Genomic DNA, 17,830 nt, shown 5'->3' on the forward strand with positions numbered 1-17,830 from the left:
AATACTTCATTTCTTTCAGTCGACTATCCTGATATTTTTGCACAAGTTCATTTTCCTTGTATTATAGCTGAACTCATATGGATGTTACTGGGTGAACTCCCTGCATTGCTAACCGGTTGTATCTCATCGTCGTGCGATGCCATCGAGGGTGAGTTTCACATGGATCAATATTTACCATAATTCATTAGTTTGAATGTGTGCAATTCATTATGTTGTTATGGTTCATGTTACTAGTTGAGCGAAGGGTAAACTCTCTGAGGCTAACTCAATATATGAGGTTGACCGATGTGGCATTGCACTTATGTGATATATTCACCTGTGTTACTATATTGATATAGTTGTAATACTGGTGTATTGCCAATGTGGCAAGACTGAATATTTGGATAGGTTACACTTCTCCTGGTTTGCAAGGTTACAATATTGCACTCACGTGATATACTCACTTGTGCTATTATATTGACGCAGTTGTAATCCTGGTGTATTGAATTGTTGTCTCATTGATATTTGCAGGATTTAATACATGGATGGATTCATTGATGACAATAAACCACACATCGAGAACCTCAAGCTCAACCTCAGACTCCTTAGTGTTTATCACCAACCTCTGGAGGAGTACTGACTAGGGGGGGGGGGGGGGCGAGGATACTTCACCGTCTAGATTTGTATTTGTATTCAAATTTGTATAGATTTGTATTCAGACTGTCATCTCCAATTGCTTGGAATTGGGGTCGCAAATGTAATCGTAGTAGGGTTGCCACCTTTTTGGGCGTGGTCATTGAGTGTGCCCTGTTGCACTCCATTGACTCGTTATAGGTTCCGAAGTTTATTAATACACCATTTTTGAAATGACGTATGAATGCTAACGACTAATGAGCACTTTTGAGGACTAATGAGGACTCTTCCTAAATGTAAATCAGACTCACGGAAATATAGGAAATACGAGAAATATACGTGAATGAGAGGTGTTGAGTTCCTACCATTTCCTGTTAATACAAGTGAGCGGTAGCAGCGTATAGCGTACACACACACACACACACACACACACACACACACACACACACACACACACACACACACACACACACACACACACACACACACACACACACACACACACACACACACACACACACACACACACACACACACACACACACACACTGCTCCTTTTACCAATAGATGCAAAAATCCAGTATAATCCTCTTGTGGCCCTGGAACCCTCTGTTGTGTATAAGCAAAGACAGCCCACACGAAGGATCTTTCACTCATCTGCTTTTAATCATGTCTCCTGCTCCACACATTCAACAGCCCGCTGACGTCACCCTCGGTTCCGCCTCATCAGTTCCGGCTCATCATGCATTCATTGATATTCATTTCACTCCCAGCACCACACCCCCCTCCCCCCAATTTTTTGTAATAATGGTCCTCACAGTCCATACAGCTCCCACTCCCAGGGACATCCTTGCAAACATGATTAATAGTACATATTTTAAACTTACCCCGTCCATTGACAAGCCCCAGCTATGACCTTCCCATCAGTGTTGCAACACTGAACCAGATATGGTGTCTCCCTCTGGGAAGTCTTCATCAACGTTGTGAATTTAAAATAAATGGCATCGGCTCTCCGATTGCAGACATCCATTAAATAAATCACCAAGCCTGCCATGTTCACACGAGGTAATCCCACAAGGTTCAAAATGGATGAATGCAGCTTTTTTGGGCCTACACGAGTTTGTTTCAATGGAGGTGCTTTCGTCAATGGCCGAGTCATCTCAGGAGTAGTCGTGATTCTCGTAGGTAAGGTGGATTTTATTAACGTCGTTTCAGAAGTGCGGATTGAGAGAGTTCGGTTACGTTTGACAAAAGCTGAAAACCAATCTGCTGGCCATTTCAGCTTCAGCTCTGGAGGTGGGGGGGGGGGGGATATTCTATATCATTAGCTTTGGCAAACTGGAAGGCCAATTAATGGACTTCTCCCGGCAACAAGCCGTAGTACGTGCGAGCACATGCTCGGACATACTCCACCAACACTTTCTCCTCATCCTTGGAAATTACAGTTGGTCTGACAGACCCAACTACTGGAATCTCACCTCTTTTCTCCTTAGCACAGTAATGCTGCATCGTCATGAAATTCACCTACAAAAAGCAAGGTAATGGATTAACATGATGAAAGGAATATCTGTGACATGACATTTTATGGAATTCCTCTCAAAAGATGGGCAGATTCTTAGTTTATTCAACCATTCATTTGCTTCCAGTGGATTTCATCATGGCTGAATAAATCGGCTATATAAAGTCTAGGAGACAAGGTTGCCAACATTGAGGCCACAAGTATGGCCTCCACAACATTGAGGCACTACTCAACATAGACCGACCTACCTTGTCATTAGCAGCAGCCTGTCGCAGTGATTTTCCATGAAGAACACTCTTTGATGCATTCTCCAGAGTCTGAGCATCGGTTTCAACCCCATCAGCTATTTTCTGGTACGTCCGAACCATATTGACACATTGATCTGGCAGTAAGACACAAATTTATTATTATTATTATGGTAATTTTAGGGAAAATAACTTTCATACAGACTTTCTGCACCACGATGGTACCGGGGCAATTTGTTACAAAGTGTAACAAGTTACCCCACATGCTTCCGCCATGTTTGACGTGACTGTGGCCGTACATAGAGACGACGAGTTGAGTGCTCGTGTGGTCGCAAGCGGCGATGTAATAAATTGTCCCTGTAACAGATCGCCCCAGTCAAGAGGGGGAGAGGTGAGGTGAACAAGGGGGTAAGAGGGATGTTGTGGAGAACAGTGTTGCGGTAGAAGCATAACGACACCACGACCTTTCCAGGGAGACCATTCCATACATTCACATTGAGTTAACAAGAAAAAGAGCAATCAGAGGTTGCAAACCCTCGCCAGGACTTCTTTTGAGTGGTGTATTTTTATAGGTTTTTGGGTAAATCCAATATGGCTACCACACCATGTGACCTATGACATCATTTGTGTGACCCTTTTGTTCCTCATCTCATGGATAGGCAGTCATATGTGTCTTAACCTCATGAATAGGCAGTCTTTTCAGCCATTTCAGAGAAGATTTTTGAAGGTTTTTTTTTTTTTTTAAACAATATGGCTCCTGAATCACGTGACAAATGACATCATTAATTTTTTTTCTGTGGACCATTTTATCCTAAGATGACCCTCAAATTTTTTTTTTATACTGAATGGATGTAGCGTTTTACATATGCAATTATGATGCATAACGAAAGCACCTATGACATCATAAATATACCACACTCATTCCCCATGAGGTGTACTTGCTACGTGCTACTTCTACACCCATGGCTTGGGGAACACTTGTGTGAAGTTTCCGTTTGATCCGTCCAGTCGTTCTGGAGGAGGTTTTTTAAAGGTTTTTGGGTAAATCTAATGTGGCCAATGATATATATATATATATATATATATATATATATATATATATATATATATATATATATATATATATATATATATATATATATATATATATATATATTGTTGCGGATTCGTGCCCGCCGGCGTGCTGACGGCCACGTAACTCGAATCGCGGCACGTCGCCCACCGGACGGACAATCCAGTCGTGACCCTCTCGGACTAACGCCGGGAACCAGTCACGGGTGGACCTTTCGGTCTCACCGCGATCGTGCCAATCGGCCCCCGTGTGGGATAGGGTTGCTCGCCAAATTCGACCTACCCAAGTACCCACACGGAGGGTAGACCGGGCGATCACACCTCGCCGCAGGTCGACGGTTCGATTAATTATCGGGCGTCTTAGCCCACGACCAACCCTTTACGTGAAGCAAGATGGGGATTCAATGAAAGAAATGACGAAGCGAAGCGGGAAAACAGTTCAACAATAAGCACATTTATTTCGCGATGAACGGAAAGCACACATATACAATTCCACCAAAAGCACATGTAAAAGAAGAAGACAAAAAGCAAATGCAACAATGCAGATCTATCCGACGACGCGAGCACACGGCAACACTTATACAATTTTACTTCACAGACGGCGCCGACAACACATATTCCCAAAGCAAAAGAAAAGAGAACCACCCTCCAGGATGAGGGGGTAGGCGGGCCTGGGGCCGAGACCGTGTCGGGCCTACCCGTCTGATGATGAGACGCAAAGTGGCGGTGGTGCCTCAACTCCGCGGGCCTCACGGACAGTGTCTGATAGGGGGTGGGAAGGGGGCCCCCTTTTGTCGCACTATCTCAGCGCGGGGGGAAACAGGAGGGGGTTGCTGATGCTCGGGGAAAGGAGGATTTCACAAAATCTCGGGTCCCGCGACGAGCGTCTCCACCACGACCTCGGTCGCGCCGCCGGCCTCTCCCTCCGCAGTTCCCCGAATCCGACGCGAGCACCCCCTCAACCGCCTTTGCCGCCGCCGCCTCTCCACAGCTCCGTCCTCTTCACTCCGACTCCGCGAACTCCCAACTGCGAACTGCCCACTGCGAACTGCTTCTCTGAACTCCAAAAACTTCTCTCGACTGACGAACGCAGTCGTTTTTATAAGCCCCGTGGCTTCGCTCTTTCATCTTTGACCCTCTGCCTCCGACCTTTCACCTCGCTCCCCATTGGCCCGAGGAAAAGTGGGCGTGAATGCTTTTTGATCCATGAATTTGCATATAGCGACCGCCCTCCAACGCCCTGGAGGCGGGGCCAAATCGCCCCTCGCTCACCGATTGGACGGAACAAAAGTGGGCGTGAGTCGTTTTTGATCCGTTTTTCTCGGAAAGTCCGCGATGCTTTTGAACACGCTGCTCGGTGCGCGCCCTACACGAGTCCAGCATCGGTGCCCACAAGTGGCGCGGGAATGGTGGTGATGCGACGGTTGCGAGTTGTGACGGTAAAGGGGTTTGGCTGTTGTTGTGAAGTGGCGTTGTGGTTGGTGGTTGTTGTTGTGATGGCCGCGTTGTGGTTGGTGGTTGTGTGATGGCTGTTGAGACGTGGTTGGTGGTGGTAATAATGGCGGCTGGTCCAAATTAAAGATAGTAAAAGAAAAACGGCTATCCTGAAGAGTCGCAGCCCTCATGAATGACATTTATTCCCTCTAGACAACGGGTTTGGGCCTAACTACACATATACTTACAGAGATATCTCACCTAAGGTACCTGAATGGTGGTTTGCGAATTTGGTCAACCACAACAATATATATGAATCTTTTGTTCCTCATGGACAGGCATACGTGTAAAGTTTCTCCTCAATCTGTTCAGCCACTTTAGAGATTTTTGAAGGTTTTTTTTTTTCGATCCTCGTGGAGGATCTCTAAGTCTTACTCACGTTGTTCTTCATCTTCTTCTTGTGGACTTTTTTGTTTCACAGCCTACAGTTTTCATCGAAACTTCCTGAAACTTCGTGTATACATGTAAAAATTCCCTGTGCAGACAGTAACCATCTCCGATTTTGAAAATTCCTCCGAAAAAAAAAGTTATGACGTCAAAATATCTCCGCTAATGGAAATCACCTAAAAAATTATCTCCGAAACTAGGCAAGCTTTTTGAATTCTGTTTGCGGGAATCGAACAGGACATTAGCAGAGATGGATTACCGCACATACGATACATCACTATGACGTCATATCAATTATGACGTCATTCCTATTTTTTTGACATTTTTTGTTTCACAACCCAGAGTTTCCATCGGATCTTCGTGAAACTTGCCATGTATATGCAGAAAGCCCACGCGCAGGCAGTAACCATCTCCGATTTTGGAAATTCTTCCTAGAAAAAAAGTTGATGTCATAATATCGCTGCTCATGGAAATCGCCTATACCATTATCTCCGAAACTCGGCAAGCTGTTTGAATTTTGTTTGCGGGAATCAAGCCGGGCAATAGCACAGATAAGTTATCGCAAACCTGATACATCACAATGACGTCATATTCGTTTTTATGACGTCATCATTAAGAGGACGAGGATCTTCGCTCATTTCAGCTTGTTTAACGGAACGTTTGTATCTTTGCAATCAACATTGGGGGGACGGATGAAATATGTAACGACTGGGTCATTCCTGGTTGAACATTTTTGCCATCTTCTGACTGTGCTTGACATAGGAAGTGTAGGAAATTGTGATGACGCACCATGGACTTCGCTGAAGTTGGTTACGTGACACAAATCAATGGTCGGAAGTTACCCGTTTTGCGGCAAGTGCCCTTGAAAAAGAAATGTGCAACATCGTCATTTAATTGACATGTATGCTTAAAATTATAAAAAATTTGTTTTTTTAACGTTTTTTGGTGCGGTGTTTAGGCGGTGTCATTTGCAGCAGCGTTCCCCACACCGTCGTGAACAAAACTACTTACCCCATTCGGTTTCACATTATAGCGAACGCAATGAGCTTCATACTTAATGCGTGCACTTGAGAGAATAGGAAACAACAACAACAACAACAACAACACAATCCCCTGGCAATTTGGAATCCATGTCGTTGGCTATGACCCTTTTGCTTCCGTTTTTTTTGCTTCTGGTTTTTTTTTTTTGTTTCTGGTTTTTTTTTTGTTTCCGGTTTTTGCATGGGGAATGATGCATGCCGGCAGATAAAGGCATCGTCGGAGACATGAAAGACCCAAGTAATATCAGACATGGTGTATATTTCCTCCACTGATTTTAATAAAGATATCTCCAGCATCATCAAAAAATAACTTTTAATCGTGATTTACGTTATTTGATCGCTGATCCCGAATCCAGGCCGAAGTCACCGGAAATTGCATAGACAGTTGTGAACAAGTTATAGGTAAAGTCAGAAGCGAATGTAAGAAGAATTCTATGTTCGCCTCTAGTATTTATTTTTTTAGATGAGATCCTGTTCTAGGCGGTGTAGTTGTCGTTGTGAAGGTAATGTTGAGGTAATATTTTTTTTTTTAGATGAGATCCTGTTCTAGGTGGTGTAGTTGTCGTTGTGAAGGTAATGTTGAGGTAATATATTTTTTTTTAGATGAGATCCTGTTCTTGGTGGTGTAGTTGTTGTGAAGGTAATGTTGAGGTAATATTTATTTTTTTCAGATGAGATCCTGTTCTGGGCGGTGTAGTAGTTGTTGTGAAGGTAATGTTGAGGTAATATTTATTTTTTTCAGATGAGATCCTGTTCTGGGCGGTGTAGTTGTTCTTGTGAAGGTAATGTTGAGGTAATATTTATTTTTTTCATAGCAAAAAGACTTTAATTTGATATATTTAAGAAGCGAATGTAAGAATAATTCTCCGTTCGCTTCTAGGCATTGCCTATTCCATATTAATATTATATACAATGAATATAATGATCGATTATTTAGTTTTCCCGTCTTGGTGAAAATTGAAAATTGTTGATCAAAAAAAAATGATGGTGAAGCGGGATAAACAATTAAAATGTTGAAGTACAGTGCAGCTCCGTACAGTGCACGGCGGAATCGCGGTTGTGTGTGTGTGTGTGTGTGTGTGTGTGTGTGTGTGTGTGTGTGTGTGTGTGTGTGTGTGTGTGTGTGTGTGTGTGTGTGTGTGCGCGTGTGTATGTATGTGTGCGTGTGCGCGTGTGTGTGTGTGTGTGTGTATGTATGTGTGTGCGTGTGTGTGTATGTATGTGTGTGTGCGTGTGTGTGTATGTGTGTGTGTGCGTGTATGTGGGTGCATGTACGAGTGTGTGTGTATGTGTGTGCATGTACGAGTGTGTGTGTATGTGTGTGCATGTACGTGTGTGTGCGTGTATGTGTGTGCATGTATGTGTGTGTGCGTGTGTGTGTATGTGTGTGTGTGTGCGTGCGTGCGTGTGTGTGTGTATGTATGTGTGTGCGTGTGTGTGTATGTATGTGTGTGTGTATGTATGTGTGTGTGCGTGTGTGTGTATGCGTGTGTGTGTATGTGTATGTGTGTGCGTGTATGCGTATGTGTGTGCGTGCGTGCGTGCGTGCGTGCGTGCGTGCGTGCGTGCGTATGTATGTGTGTATGTATGTGTGTGTGTGTATGTATGTGTGTGTGTATGTATGTGCGTGTGTGTATGTGTGTGTATGTATGTGCGTGTGTGTATGCGTGTGTGTGTATGTATGTGTGTATGTATGCGTGTGTGTGTATGTATGTGTGTATGTATGCGTGTGTGTGTATGTATGCGTGTGCGTGTGCGTGTGCGTGTGCGTGTGCGTGTGCGTGTGTGTGTGTGTGTGTGTGTGATGACGGAGACGTGTGAGAAGAGGAAATCGCTCCAAGCACGTTGAACGAGACTTACTTGAATATAACCGTTCCACCGATGATGGTTCCCATGAGGGAAAAACGAAATAAGTTTCGATTCATGGCGCTCGAAAGCAAACCCCCCAAACATCACAAGGCAAAAGGGCGACACAACTGGAGTCTCTTGGGTAGCGCTGGGAACAGAATTTTTATCTGAGACACATCAGAATGCGGGTGTGCCAGTCGGGACTAAACACAACGACGATAATTTGTTTTGTCACCGAAACGTTTGGTGTAACATCGATGCTAACTTTCGTTAATCATACACCGCCCAATTAGTTAAATTATACGGTACATCGCTGTCCGGGAATTTCGTGAGGCGTCGTGTTGAGTCTTGCACAGAGTACAATATACAGCTTTGGTCACCACATCGAAGGAAGAACAGCTGCGATAGAGAGAATTCGGAGTCGAGTGACTCAATTGATTCTGGGTCTCTTCGAGTCTGGAGTCGAAACTCGAGAATGAGCAATGAAGCCAATGAGGAGGAGCTGGAGGAGACAGGAGTTGATGCACGAGAAAGGAGGCGATCTGATCGAGATGTTGAACATGATGAAGGGTATAGTACTCCTCATGGGGATTAAGTGCTTTTATGACGTCATATGTACCCTCGTTATGACGTCATAATTGCATTATGTAGAACGACACATCCCATCAGTATGAAAAATTTTGAGGGTCGTCTCGGGATAAAATGGTCCTCAGCAAAAGAAAAATAATAATGACGTCATCGGTCACGTGATTCGGCTGGCATATTGTTTTCAAAAACAAGCTCAAATGAGCTGAGATCCTCGTCCTCTTAATGATGACGTCATAAAAACGAATATGACGTCATTGTGATGTATCAGGTTTGCGAAAAATCATCTGTGCTAATGCCCGGCTTGATTCCCGCAAACAAAATTCAAACAGCTTGCCGAGTTTCGGAGATAATGGTATAGGCGATTTCCATTAGCGGCGATATTATGACGTCAACTTTTTTTCTGGGAAGAATTTCCAAAAGCGGAGATGGTTACTGCCTGCGTGTGGGCTTTCTGCATATACATGGCAAGTTTCACAAAGATCCGAAGAAAACTCTGGGTTGTCAAACAAAAAATGTCAAAAAATAGGAATGACGTCATAAAATTGATATGACGTCATAGTGATGTATCATATGTGTGGTAATTCATCTCTGCTAATGCCCTGTTCGATTCCCACAAACAGAATTCAAAAAGCTTGCCTAGTTTTGGAGATAATTTTATAGGTGATTTCCATTAGCGGAGATATTTTGACGTCATAACTTTTTTTCTTGGAGGAATTTTCAAAATCGGAGATGGTTCCTGTCTGCGCAGGGTATTTTTACATGTATACGCCAAGATTCAGGAAGTTTCGATGAAAACTGGAGGCTGTGAAACAAAAAAGTCCACAAGAAGTAGATGAAGAACAACAACGTGAGTAAGAATCGAGAGATCCTCCACGAGGATCTAACAATGTTTTGCAATGTGCCCTCAATTTCATTTTTTTGGTATCTGACCTTTTGACCCCCGTTCCAGGGATGGTGTCAAAATGATACTCCTCTTGCACATTCTTACCATGTGGTGACCACAACTACCAAGTTTGGTGAATTTCTGCCCAGCTGTGTCATACAAGATCGACGGATGGACGGACAGAGCAGAGCCGACCGATTCAAATGTCCCACGTTTTTTGAATGAGAACGGCTCGTGGTGGAGTACACACCTCCGCCAGGCTGAACAGTTTATGCTTTGTACACCACCGAGAGGACGGATCCGGATCTTTCCCAAAATCTAACCAGCTTGTTCTTGTTGCCCACACAACATGTCCACCAAGTTTCATCCAAATCCGTCAATAACCTTTTGAGATATCGTGCTATATAGATATCGATTTTGGTTCTATCTCTCAATGGTTAAGAATCATTGAAGAAATTCTCACATCCAGATCCGGATCTTCACCAACATCGGATCAATTCGTCCTTGTCACACCCAATCCGTCCACCAAGTTTTGTCCGAATCTGGGAGATGCTTATTTGTTTCACATTCTCATCACAAAAAGTGTAAAGATGGGCTGTTTGGTACAAACCCAACACGAACCAACAGGTGGCGACATCACCGAGAACTCGGAACCTCATTGGTCTAAAGTGAATTCCATAAAACATTCCAAATGGAACCAAGAAGTTTACACTGCAGATGAAGAAGAAGAGTGCATGCACGGACATCCCGACGTATCCCCTTTTGGCAGTTTTGCAGTCCGAACTTTCAAACAAACCAACCTTTTTTCTTTTTTTTAAATGTAAGTTAAACCCATAATTATGGGTTTCCTGGGTCAAAACTAAGATCCAGGCTTTCGGTGACATCTTGGATGCCGCTGTCCTGTCTGTGTCTGTTTGTGGTGAGGATGTTGAGGTCGTGGAGAGATTCACTTACCTTGGCAGTGATATTCATGTCTCTGCTGGCTGCGAGTCAGAGGTCAATAGACGTCTGTGTCGGGCCTGGGGAGTCATGGATTCACTGGATCATGGGGTGCGGTGCTGCCGGTACCTGTGTGGGAGGACGAAAGTCCGAGTCTTCAGGTCCTTGGTTCTTCCAGTCTTGCTCTATGGATGCGAGACTTGGACTCTGACCAAGGATCTGAGACGGAGACTTAATTCCTTTGGTGCCAGATCTCTTCGGAGAATCCTTGGCTATCGCTGGTTGCACTTTGTGTCCAATGAGCGGTTGCTGAGAGAGACTCAAATGAGATTTGTTACCTGCATAGTCCGTGAGCGTCAGCTGCTGCTGTATGGACATGTGGCTCATTTTCCTGACGCTGATCCTGCTCACCAGATTCTCTCAGCGAGGGAGTCTCGTGAGTGGAGGAGGCCAGTGGGCCGACCACGTGCCTCGTGGTTGCAGCAGGTTGATCGGCATCTCCAGGAGATGGGGATGGGCCTGGCATCTGCCTGGGGGATGGCCAGACGGAGGCCCCTCGAGTACCGGCGGAAAGTGGACTCAGCGATACACTGTTCTGGCACATGCTCCCAGACCTGACATGAACACTGTTATATTCCAAACTAAATTAGGAATTGTAGATCTAATCAGTCTGTTATTGGTTAAAAAAATGGAGCTCCCGGAGGAGCGGTCAAAAATTGCCAACGCCGACCATATTTCAGGTCGTCACAGCAGGGTATTGGGAAAAGTTTTCAATTAGCAATAATCGCGCCTCGGATAAACCTCATTGGCTACGATACTGCCACTGCGCAAAGCTACTGTGTACTCTCACGTGACTTAGTTATTCCCAACAATCATTCTCACTGTAATGGTGTCTGTTAGTCCTGTAACCTTCATCAAACTGGCTTTACCTTTGTTTAACCGAAATCTTGAAATTCTTCTCTCTCTGATTTCGGGATTGTTTCACTTAGACCCCATCCTGATGGAAAAGATATTGCACGTACGGCAGGTTCAAATCCGACACCCATTCATCACTCTGTGCACGTGGGGGCGTGGCCTGGAAAATGCTTAACGGTGATTGGCTGAATCAAATCAACGTTCCATTCCGCAACCCCTCCCACTGAGCTCCACAATCATACTGACCGGACAGCGGGTTGGGCACATCAGATGAAATCAAGGGTTTTGGATGTCGATCTGGATCCGGATACCAGAATTTTAATGGCGATTCCTCACCATTGAGTGATGGGGTGAAAAATGATAAATATCATGATATTTCAAAAAGTTGTGGACGGATTATGACAAAACTTGGTGGACGAGTTGGGTGTGTGACAAGAACTAGCCGATTGGATTTTGGTTCAGGTCCGAATCCAGACCCAGCATATCAGCAGGATACAAAACGTAAACTATTCAACGTGGTGGAGGTACGCACTCCACTGAGTGCCGTTCTAATTTAACTGTGTTTTAGCAAATGAGCTAAAACGAAATGCTTGATCGTGTCCAACACTGGCAGGGTGAGGTTTATGCCCTCATGAACCCCTCTCTAGTTTATAACACCATTACATGACAAATGTTCATCCACAACAACTGAACAACACTAACACTTTACTTCCAAAATAGTTTGAATTGTATTTAAATCCATGGTACTTTGTATTGGATTTGTGAGATTTCTGTAACTTGTTGCTTTGTGCTACTAGAGATTACCTCCATGGTGGCCAGTGTCCCAGCAAGGCAAGGGTGGATGGAAAAACAATTATCATCACTGGAGGCAACACTGGAATTGGAAAGAAGATTGCAGCTGAGCTCGCCACCAGAGGTAAGAAATCAGGAAAAGTGGACATAATGCTGCAGGGCCGGACGTCGGCCGCGAGCACGACCGCGAGATGGAGCTGCAGCGTCGGCTCGACCGATCGCCCGGAATTTAGGTCGTCACTCCGGAGAAGTCCGGAGCCGACGGGTCCTGACTGGACCGAAGATCGCCAACAGGTCACCCTCGTGGAATAGGGTGAATAGCCAAATTTCTTTATACTTAAGTATCCATGCGGGGAATCTAGCAGGGAACCACAACCTCGGCCGACTCTGTACGATCCGAGTCACAGGTAACGGCTCGTATCTGGTGTAACCGAGCGGAGTTACCAGAGCCGCGCCGGACCAAATGAACAATTTTCCGCTTCGCTATTTTCCAACACGCACCATGCTAAGCCAATGAAAGAAGCACAGAAACCAGCTGGTACATTCAATAATAGGGTTATTTATTTTACAATAATTGGGGAGGGGAAGTACACAAGAGCAGAGTTATCACGACTATAAGAAATGCAATGTACAATGAGCAAAGAAAGCACTTGCACAGTTGTAACTTAAAGACGGGGCCCAAGGACACACACACACGCACACACAAATGCCCAGAAAGACATGGACCTGTCCACCTCGTGTGGTTCTCGACGATCTTGGGGTAACGGGACTCGAACCCGCAACAGAGGCCGCTCCAAGCTCCAGGTACGTTGGGGAGTGTCGGGCGTTGGCACGCTCCTCCGGCTCGCAGGCAGGCGACACGAGATGATCTGAGTTGAGATAGTCGACCGCCCACAGCAATGCGCCAGACGAGATGCCTCAGATCCGCGCGATGCAGTCGGCTGCAGACCCGGACAGAGACGTGCACTCGAGCAGACTGGACGCAATCTCGAGCAGACTCTACGCGCACTCGAGCAGACTCGACGCGCACTCGAGCAGACTCGACGCGTACTCGAGCAGACTCGACGCGCACTCGAGCAGACTCGACGCGCACTCGAGCAGATTCGACGCGCACTCGAGCAGACTCGACGCGCACTCGACGCGCACTCGAGCAGACTGCACGCGCACTCGAGCAGACTCGACATGCACTCGAGCAGACTCGACACGCACTCGAACAGACTGCACGCGCACTCGAGCAGACTGCACGCGCACTCGAGCAGACTCGACGCGCACTCGAGCAGACTGGACGCAAAATCCCCTCGTTGCTTCTTCTTTGTCGCTTTTCTTTTTGGAGCCCGTCCGCTCCCGTGGCCTGCTCCCATTGGGTGGACGGCGTGTCGCGGCTCCGCCTTCTTGCCAAGGACCGCCCCAACTCTGGTCTGCTCATTGCCCATTTGGCAGAAAACGACGCATACCCTTATTTGGCGTGCAGCTCAAGCGAAACGCTTTGTGACCATATACAGTGCGAAATCCACACCGAAACGCACACCGCCTGAGGCATGGAATTCCAGACACTCCCGCATGCCGAGAGCACACGAAGAATGCCGAGAGCAGAGTGTTGTTGTTGTTGTTGGTGATGTAAAATGTAAAAATCCTATCTATAAAATAATCCACAACGCACGTACAATTAACTCTCATTCAACTAGGGACGGGACCCTAACTAGAAACACGTACTTAGCGATATAACTGATCTATAGGACCTGGCTGTTGTGTGCTCATGGTTTCCAGATTTGCAATAATATATCTTTCACACAGACTTTCTGCACCACGATGGTACAGGGGAAATTTGTTACAGAGTGTAACAAGTTACCCCACATGCTTCCGCCATGTTTGACGTGACTGTGGCCGTACATAGAGACGACGAGTTTCGTGCTCGTGTGGTCGTAAGCGGCGATGTAATAAATTGTCCCTGTAACAGATCGCCCCAGTCAAGAGGGGGAGAGGTGAGGTGAACAAGGGGGTAAGAGGGATGTTGTGGAGAAGAACAGTGTTGCGGTAGAAGCATAACAACACCACAACCTTTCCAGGGAGACTATTCCATACATTCACATTGAGTTAACAAGAAAAAGAGCAATCAGAGGTTGCAAACCCTCGCCAGGACTCCTTTTGAGTGGTGTATTTTTATAGGTTTTTGGATAAATCCAATATGGCTACCACACCATGTGACCTATGACATCATTTGTGTGACCCTTTTGTTCCTCATCTCATGGATAGGCAGTCATACGTGTCTTAACCTCATGAATAGGCAGTCTTTTCAGCCATTTCAGAGAAGCTTTTTGAAGGTTTTTTTTTAACAATATGGCTCCTGAATCACGTGACAAATGACATCATTAATTTTTTTTCTGTGGACCATTTTATCCCTCGATGACCCTTAAAATTTATACTGAATGGATGTAGTGTTTCATATATGCAATTATGACGCATAACAAAGGCACCTATGACATCATAAATATACCACACTCATTCCTCATGAGGTGTACTTGCTACGTGCTACTTCTACACCCATGGCTTGGGGAACACTTGTGTGAAGTCTCCGCTCGATCCGTCCAGTCGTTCTGGAGAAGATTTTTTAAAGGTCTTTAAGGGTAAATCTCATGTGGCTGCCAAACCATGTGACCAATGATATCATATACAGTATTACCCCGCTTATCCGCCAAGTTGGGGCAAGGTCATTTTTGGCGGATAACCGAGGGTACACGCGAGATAAGTTTGAAACAGCATGGCTCCTGTAGAGAGGAAAAGGGACCGTCAGTGTTTGACGGTGAAAGATAAGAGAGAATTCCGTGAGTACTCTAAGAGTTTTCCATCAAAATCTCAACAAGACGTTGCCAATTTCTTCGCAGCGAAATGGGGGAAAGCCCGTGAAGAGGATGACAATCGGTAATGTGATAAAACAGTCAGACCGATGGCTGAACAAATCGCTGGACGCGTCTATGATGCATCAAGTCAGTGGCAAACATTCGAATATCAAACCAGCGCTCTTTCTTTGGTTTCGCTCAGCGCGCGCTAAAACCATTCCACTAACTGAAGCTATACTGAGGACGAAGCCATGTTTTTTTGGAGGTAAGCTGGAAATTGTCGACTTCCATTACTCGAATGGTTGGATGAATCGCTTCAAAATGCGCTATGGTATATCATGTCGGAAGTTATGCGGTGAAAGTGCTAGTGTGTCCCAGGATTTAGTGAGTGTTGGTAGAACACAGGCAAAGGGTGTGCTGAAAGATTACCAGCCTCGTGATGTCCACAACATGGATGAAACGGGCCTGCTCTACCAAATGCTGCCTGACCGACCTTTCACTACGGGGGAGTATTCGAGGGGAACTAAGAAAGCAGAAGCTCGAATATCGCTAGCTGTTTGCAGCAACGCTGACGGTAGTGATAAGTCCTGTTAACTAGTCATCGGGAAAAGTGCTAATCCCAGGTGCTTCAAGGGATTCCAAGCATGACTTGCATTGCGATTACCGCAACAACAAAAAGTCGTGGATGACCAGCTTAGTGTTCCACGACTGGCTGTGCGATTTCGATAAGAAAATGCGAATAGCGAACCGCCATGTGCTGATGTTGCTGGATAATGCACCATCTCATATTCTGCCCGAGAACGAGGAGGGCCAAGTCAGTCTCACCAATACGAAAGTGCATTTCCTGCCGCCTAACACGACGTCGCATCTCCAGCCCATGGATGCCGGTGTCATAAACAATTTCAAGCAGCATTATCGAAGATATCAACTACAGCATTTGGTGGATGCGATTGACGAAAATCGAGAACCGAAGCTGGAACTGGGCGACGCTATTGGCTTCTCCAAGATGGCTTGGGATGAAGTGAAACCCGAAACCATCAAGAACTGTTTCAAACACACTGGCATCACCCCGGACAATCGGTCCGATCCTGTGACAACGTCCTCGTCTTCGACCGCCACCAGCACTACGTATCCGAGGAACATTTTCAAACAGATCGCTGAGCATTTCAATATAGATAGAGCCGTGCTGATGACACCAGAATAATTCGATCATACGGATGATCATTTCGAACCAACCGAGGTTCTTACAGATGATGAAATCGTCGATCTTGTGACTACCATTCATGACGAGGATACCGAGGAACCGGATGCACCACAAGAAGTAGCCACGGTTCCGAGCGCATTGGAAGCGAGGCGCGCCTTGGAACAAGTGATGAGGTACACAGAGAGCAACTGTAATACGAACGAGGAGGATATTACTGCCATTTCAAAACTCAGGATGTGCCTGAATGAACTTGTAATCTCTGTCGCTGAACAAAAGGAAATTACTGATTTCTTCCATCCTGTTGGGGTCCTGTGATGGCCCCGTAACACACATGTACTGTATGTGCGGCAATAAAAACGTGAATCATTTATGAAAATATGGTGAACGTTGTTCCGTTTGTTTGGTTTTGGTCTAGTGAGTAGGGAATGAGATTCTTAGACCCCTACGAGCCCTACCCGACACCCCTTGCACCCCTCCAGATCATCTCACGTGTCCCCTCGCTTATCCGCTAAAAATGACCTTGCCCCAACTTGGCGGATAAGCGGGGTAACACGGAATGTGAATCTTTTTGTTCCTCATGGACAGGCAGACGTGGAAAGTTTCTCCTCAATCTGTTCAGCCACTTCAGAGATTTTTGAAAGTTTTTTTTTTTTGTTTTTAGATCCTCGTGGAGGATCTCGAAGTCTTACTCACGTTGTTCTTCTTCTTGTGGACTTTTGTGTTTCACAGCGTACAGTTTTCATCGAAACTTCCTGAAACTTGGCGTATATATGTAAAAATTCCCTGCGCAGACAGTAACCATCTCCAGTTTAGAAAATTCCTCCGAGAAAAAAAGTTATGACGTCAAAATATCTCCGCTAATGGAAATCGCCGAAAAAATTATCTCTGAAACGAGGCAAGCTTTTTGAATTCTGTTTGCGGGAATCGAACAGGGCATTAGCAGAGATGAATTACCGCACATATGATACATCACTATGACGTCATATCAATTTTTATGACGTCATTCCTATTTTTTGACATTTTTTGTTTCACAACCCAGAGTTTTCATCGGATCTTTGTGAAACTTGCCATGTATATCCAGAAAGCCCACGCGCAGGCAGTAACCATCTCCGATTTTGGAAATTCTTCCGAGAAAAAAAAGTTGACGTCATAATATCGCTGCTCATGGAAATTGTCTATACCATTATCTCTGAAACTAGGCAAGCTATTTGAATTTCGTTTGTGGGAATCAAGCCGGGCATTAGCACAGAAAATTTAATTTATCGCAAACCTGATACTGTACATCACAGACGTCATAGTCGTTTTATGACGTCATCATTAAGAGCACGACGATCTCAGCTCATTTGAGCTTGTTTTTGAAAACAATATGCCTGCCGAATCACGTGACCGATGACGTCATTATTATTTTTCTTTTTCTGTGGACCATTTTATCCCGAGACGACCCTCAAAATTTTTC

General features: G+C 45.3%; 1 protein-coding gene and 1 non-coding gene across 3 annotated transcripts; both read right to left on the reverse strand.

Moving 5' to 3' along the window:
• Positions 1-1,255: 1,255 nt before the first annotated feature.
• On the reverse strand, positions 1,256-8,470 carry LOC147022803 (uncharacterized). Of its 2 annotated transcripts, none has more exons than XR_015059928.1 (3): positions 8,229-8,470; positions 2,380-2,513; positions 1,256-2,136 (listed from the first exon to the last, which is right to left on the reverse strand). XR_015059928.1 is itself a non-coding variant. In XM_085887639.1 (3 exons), the coding sequence occupies exons 1-3, from the start codon at positions 2,675-2,677 to the stop codon at positions 1,963-1,965; spliced, it is 351 nt and encodes a 116-aa protein (XP_085743765.1). In that variant the 5' UTR covers positions 2,678-3,334; the 3' UTR covers positions 1,256-1,962. The 2 variants fall into 2 exon arrangements, 1 of the variants encoding a protein (XP_085743765.1); XM_085887639.1 differs by lacking the exon at positions 8,229-8,470 and adding an exon at positions 2,635-3,334.
• Positions 8,471-11,320: 2,850 nt separating this feature from the next.
• LOC147022804 (U4 spliceosomal RNA) lies at positions 11,321-11,461 on the reverse strand. The gene has a single exon (XR_015060572.1). It is a non-coding gene; the product is annotated as a U4 spliceosomal RNA (small nuclear RNA).
• Positions 11,462-17,830: the final 6,369 nt, after the last annotated feature.

Source organism: Eptatretus burgeri, chromosome 7 (assembly GCF_056783735.1).
Source record: "Eptatretus burgeri isolate ZD-2024b chromosome 7, Ebu_testis_v1, whole genome shotgun sequence".
Taxonomy (NCBI): domain Eukaryota; kingdom Metazoa; phylum Chordata; class Myxini; order Myxiniformes; family Myxinidae; genus Eptatretus; species Eptatretus burgeri.

Excerpts from the sequence above, each read along its gene's own strand:
- LOC147022803 (XM_085887639.1), bottom strand. The coding sequence starts at position 2,677 with ATGTACGGCCACAGTCACGTCAAACATGGCGGAAGCATGTGGG. Across the intron at positions 2,514-2,634 it reads ACATGGCGGAAGCATGTGGG|ATCAATGTGTCAATATGGTT; the intron begins GTAACTTGTTAC and ends TCTTACTGCCAG. Across the intron at positions 2,137-2,379 it reads AGGCTGCTGCTAATGACAAG|GTGAATTTCATGACGATGCA; the intron begins GTAGGTCGGTCT and ends TGCTTTTTGTAG.